This window comes from Charadrius vociferus, unplaced genomic scaffold (genome assembly GCF_000708025.1).
Source record: "Charadrius vociferus isolate BGI_N301 unplaced genomic scaffold, ASM70802v2 scaffold758, whole genome shotgun sequence".
NCBI classification, from domain to species: domain Eukaryota; kingdom Metazoa; phylum Chordata; class Aves; order Charadriiformes; family Charadriidae; genus Charadrius; species Charadrius vociferus.
In genome coordinates, this window is record NW_009649934.1 from 1,765,136 (window position 1) to 1,768,996 (window position 3,861).

Sequence of the window (3,861 nt, forward strand, 5' to 3'; positions counted from 1 at the left end):
CAAGGGGCTCCCAGTCTGGGCAGGGAAACGGCACCGGTCCCCTCCCCGCTCCTCCTCTGCCTTCCCCGGGTACCCTAGGCGGGTTCGGTGCAGCTTCCCACGCCCTTGGACAGCAGCGGGTCAAGGTGGCACGGACAGCCTGACCACGGCTTTCTCTCCTCTTCCTGGGGACAGCAGCTCCTGCTCTCCCCCGGAGCCTGAGGGACGCCCTTCCCAGGGAGATCCAGCCCGGGAGAAACTTGAGAGCAGGTGGTGCGAATAAGAAACCCTTCGGGGGGGGGTGGGGGTGGATTGTTTTAAGACAAGACTCTTTCAAGCAAGCAGGAGAACAAAAGATGTTGAAAGAAGCGCCCAGCATCACAGTGTAGACGAGCTCCCTGCCGGAGCCCTGCCCAGCCCTGCCTGCTTCCCTGCCCGGCGGCAGCCAGCACATCCGCTTCACCCTCCGTGCTTTCCGAAGCCGGGAATGTGGCCCCACGCCCGGGCAGCTCTCAGCGGGCGCGGGGATGGATACATCCAACGTAGACGCCGACAGGGCTGGCGGCCAAGTGCCAGCGGCTTAAATTAAAAATCGAGGTAGCGAACATCTGAAGTGCTTAGAAAGTAAATAAGTTCTGGAACGAAAGAGGAGGAAAGCCGAGCCGGCTGCTGCGGGGCGCAGGCTCTGACCCAGTTTAAAGCTGTGCCCGCCGCCCCACGGCCAGTCTTCCTCCGCCCACCCAGTTTGGGGGCAGCCGAGCAGGGAGGCAGTGGCTCCCAGCGCTGGGGAGGCGCAGCACGGGTCAGGCCTTTCCCCGGCCCTGCAGTGGCTGGCTCGGCGCCCTGGGGCCCACACGCAGGGGTGAGAGGTTTTTTGGTGCTGCCAAAGTGACCCCGACCTTCTCAAGTGGGAGGAAAGAGGAGAAAAAGAGCAGGACCTTCCGTGACGGAGCAGAAAGCCTCCCTTTAAAGTGCATTGCGTTTCTCCTCCTGCCGCCAGCTGGGACGCGGGAGGAACCGTAGCTCACATCGCCAGGGAGATTTCCAAGCCAGGGCAGGCACACCGATTGATTGTTTTCGGGGGACAAGGAGGGAAGAGATGATTTCCTTCCTGCTCGGCTCTGTCAAGGCCCACCCCACCAGGAGGTATGTTCAAGACAGGAGCCGGGGACGAGGACCTTACAAGGAGACGCCTCGCCCAGTAGCCTGGCGCCGCAGCAGGCGAGGGACGGTGCTCGGCAGGAGCCAGCTTGCTAACAAGGGAGGCAAGTCCGCTGCAGAGCTAGGGACCTTGCTGCCACCAGCAGCGGCCACGGACTGCAGAGATCTCCTGCAGGCAGAGGGATGGCAGGCAGCTGCGAAGCCAACCTCCCCAGAGCCGGCATAAGCAGGGAAACGCACCAGGGGAAGAGACCGAGGTCCAAGATAGCGGCATCTGATCTCCATCCCCTTGTCAAGAGGAGCAAAGCAGCCAGCTGAATGTGCTTCAAGATTGACACACCCCCCTCAGCCTGCCCCATTTATCCTCCATCAAGGGGAGCATCGCATAACACCCACGTCAAGCGACACACTGCAACACTGGCCATCTAACCGCCAGGGCGGAGGAACGTCATGGCCCCAGACAGCGCATTACCTTGCCCTGGCTCTCCCTGGGCCGCATACCTGAGAAGCGGGGGATTTTGTCTGGTGAGAAGTGCAGGCTCGCTCTCCCTTTGACAGCTCAAACACAGCAGCTCGTTTGCAGTTCCAGTTACCCATCAAACATCGGCTAGAGGCTACAAAAGGTATTTTAGTCTTCTGACTCAAGTGAGGATGTTTGTAAGCAGTCGTTGCACAAGGTCACCCATCTCCTGCGAGGAGCGCTAGCCAAGCCCAGCCTAGCCTGCTCCGTCCCGTCTCACCTCCGGGCGAGGGGTGAGCCGCTGTCCCCGCTGCACGCCCAGAGTCCTCCTCGGGTGGGAACACGACGCAGCCTCGCCTGGTGAGGCTGGGGGCGGTGGGACAGGGCCTCCCACCCGCGGGCAGCAACTGGCGACTCACACCTCGCAGATGATCACCGGGAAATCCACGTGAATGCGAGGGTGCTCTAGTTTCACTATGCCCTGAAAGAAGAGTCAGAGTGGTGAGCAGAGGAGACCACCAAACAACGGCCCCAAGCCCTGCAAGTCACCCCATATGACAGAGGACACCGCGCCCTCGAGGAACAGGAGTCCCTAAGGCTGCTGTGATACCAGGTATGCCTGAACAGCAGCACGCAAAGCGAAAGTACTTTGCCCTTCGAACTCGTCCCTGGAGAGCCGAGGGCGGCGTGGCTGGCGGCCACACATGGCGGGTTTGGAGCTCAGCAGAGCGAGAAAGGAGGGAGCTGCTCTGCCAGGCACTGCCCGTGCAGCAGCTGGTGCGTGACTGGCAGATATTGGCCGTCTGGGCTTTTCATCCGGCACCTTTCATTCACGGGATTTAAAAGAATGAAAAGAGCTCTCTGAGAGAAAGCAGCCAGGGCAGCTGGCGCACAAGAAAAGCAGCTTTCTATCCAGAGGGGAGGCTGCTGAATGCACGCTCCCTCCACGCCAGCTACAGGCGCCTTTCCCATGCTCCGTCCAAGCCTTCTCCTGTTACAGCACCAGGACGACCCGATGGCAGGTGGGGGGGCTGGGGCTGGAGGGGAGGCTCGGGGCTGGGGCTGGACTCAGAGCCAGAGAAAAGCTTGGGCTAGCAAAGGGCTATTTAGTGCTGGTGTTTGCTGTCTCTGGCTCAGCCGAGCTTTCCAGCTAGGTGGGTTTCAACCCACAGTGTGGAGAGTTAGGAGACAGTCCCACAGCCAAAGCCTGCCTCTGAGAGAACCCCAGCCTGGGGAGCAGTGGCAAATTCTCCCCTCCCCCATAACTGTTTGCACAGCGCCCAGACGGGTCCCATCCCACTGGGGGACTGCTCACCCCTCGGAGCACACCAGGTGCTCACTAGAGCCATGCCTTTCTGCATACTTAAAAAAGACTCCTGCAGGGTCTCTCTCCAGCCCTGGTTTAATGCTCCCTTTTCTCCAGTTAGGCCCCCAGAAGCTTTCCTACATGCAGGCTATCCTTATCCTGCACTGAGACCCTTAACTGGTGGCCCAGCCGCTTCCCAGCTTCACCCCAGTTGCTTAAGAGGAGATTTTTGCACTGAGATGCAAAACACATAGCTGTCAACACCACTGTCACCACTGAGCAGCTGGGGGAAATGTGCTTTGGCTGCTGCTCCCGAAGCCAGGGCCTGGCCCTCCACAGCGATGTGACGTTGGCTGAGCAAGTGCAACACCCTGTGCCTTGGGGAAGGTGATCAGTGATGGGACACCACAGCAGTGCACGGTTGCCTGGCACTCTGCACCCCACAACACACATTCAGCTGAGCTATCTTCCCCAGCCTGGCAGCTCGCTCTAAAGCACTTGGGGCACTGCCTCTCTCTGGAAAGGGGGGCTGGAGGGTGTCACCAGCTCTCCTTCTTCTGCCACAGCCTCACTAGGTGACATGGGTGTGAGTCAGGACACACAGGGACCATGGCCCTGAGGCAGGGTGAGCAGAAAGCCTTCACTTTCACAACAAGAAGATGCCCCAGGGGAGAAGGCAAAGCCGGGACCTCAGCTGTCACCATGGTGCTTTGGCATTCACTCTCACCCACCCTTCTCCACACACTACCTGAGGTATCAGGTTCTTGTGGATCCTCTTCAGCTTGGCGCGCTTCCTCCCATTCTTGGTAACGATTGTCTCCTCGTAGAACTCGTGAGCGAGATCCCCATCCTCATCGTAATACATGGAGCTGCCGAGAGCAGAGGGGAGGTGGGGAGGTAAGAGCCTGCCGACAGCTGCCGGCTTCCCGCGCCCCGAGCAGGGTAGGCAGCCGGA

General features: G+C 60.1%; 1 protein-coding gene across 1 annotated transcript in view; it reads right to left on the reverse strand.

The window, feature by feature from the left end:
• Positions 1-2,015: 2,015 nt before the first annotated feature.
• The window catches only part of RASSF1 (Ras association (RalGDS/AF-6) domain family member 1), an 8,053-nt gene continuing 6,207 nt past the window's right edge, over positions 2,016-3,861 (reverse strand). Inside the window, exons 5-6 of the mRNA XM_009891295.1 lie at positions 3,655-3,811; positions 2,016-2,081 (exon numbers count right to left, since the gene is read on the reverse strand). Coding sequence (XP_009889597.1) covers positions 2,016-2,081; positions 3,655-3,811 — 223 coding nt within the window. The remainder of the gene's footprint in view (positions 2,082-3,654; positions 3,812-3,861) is intronic.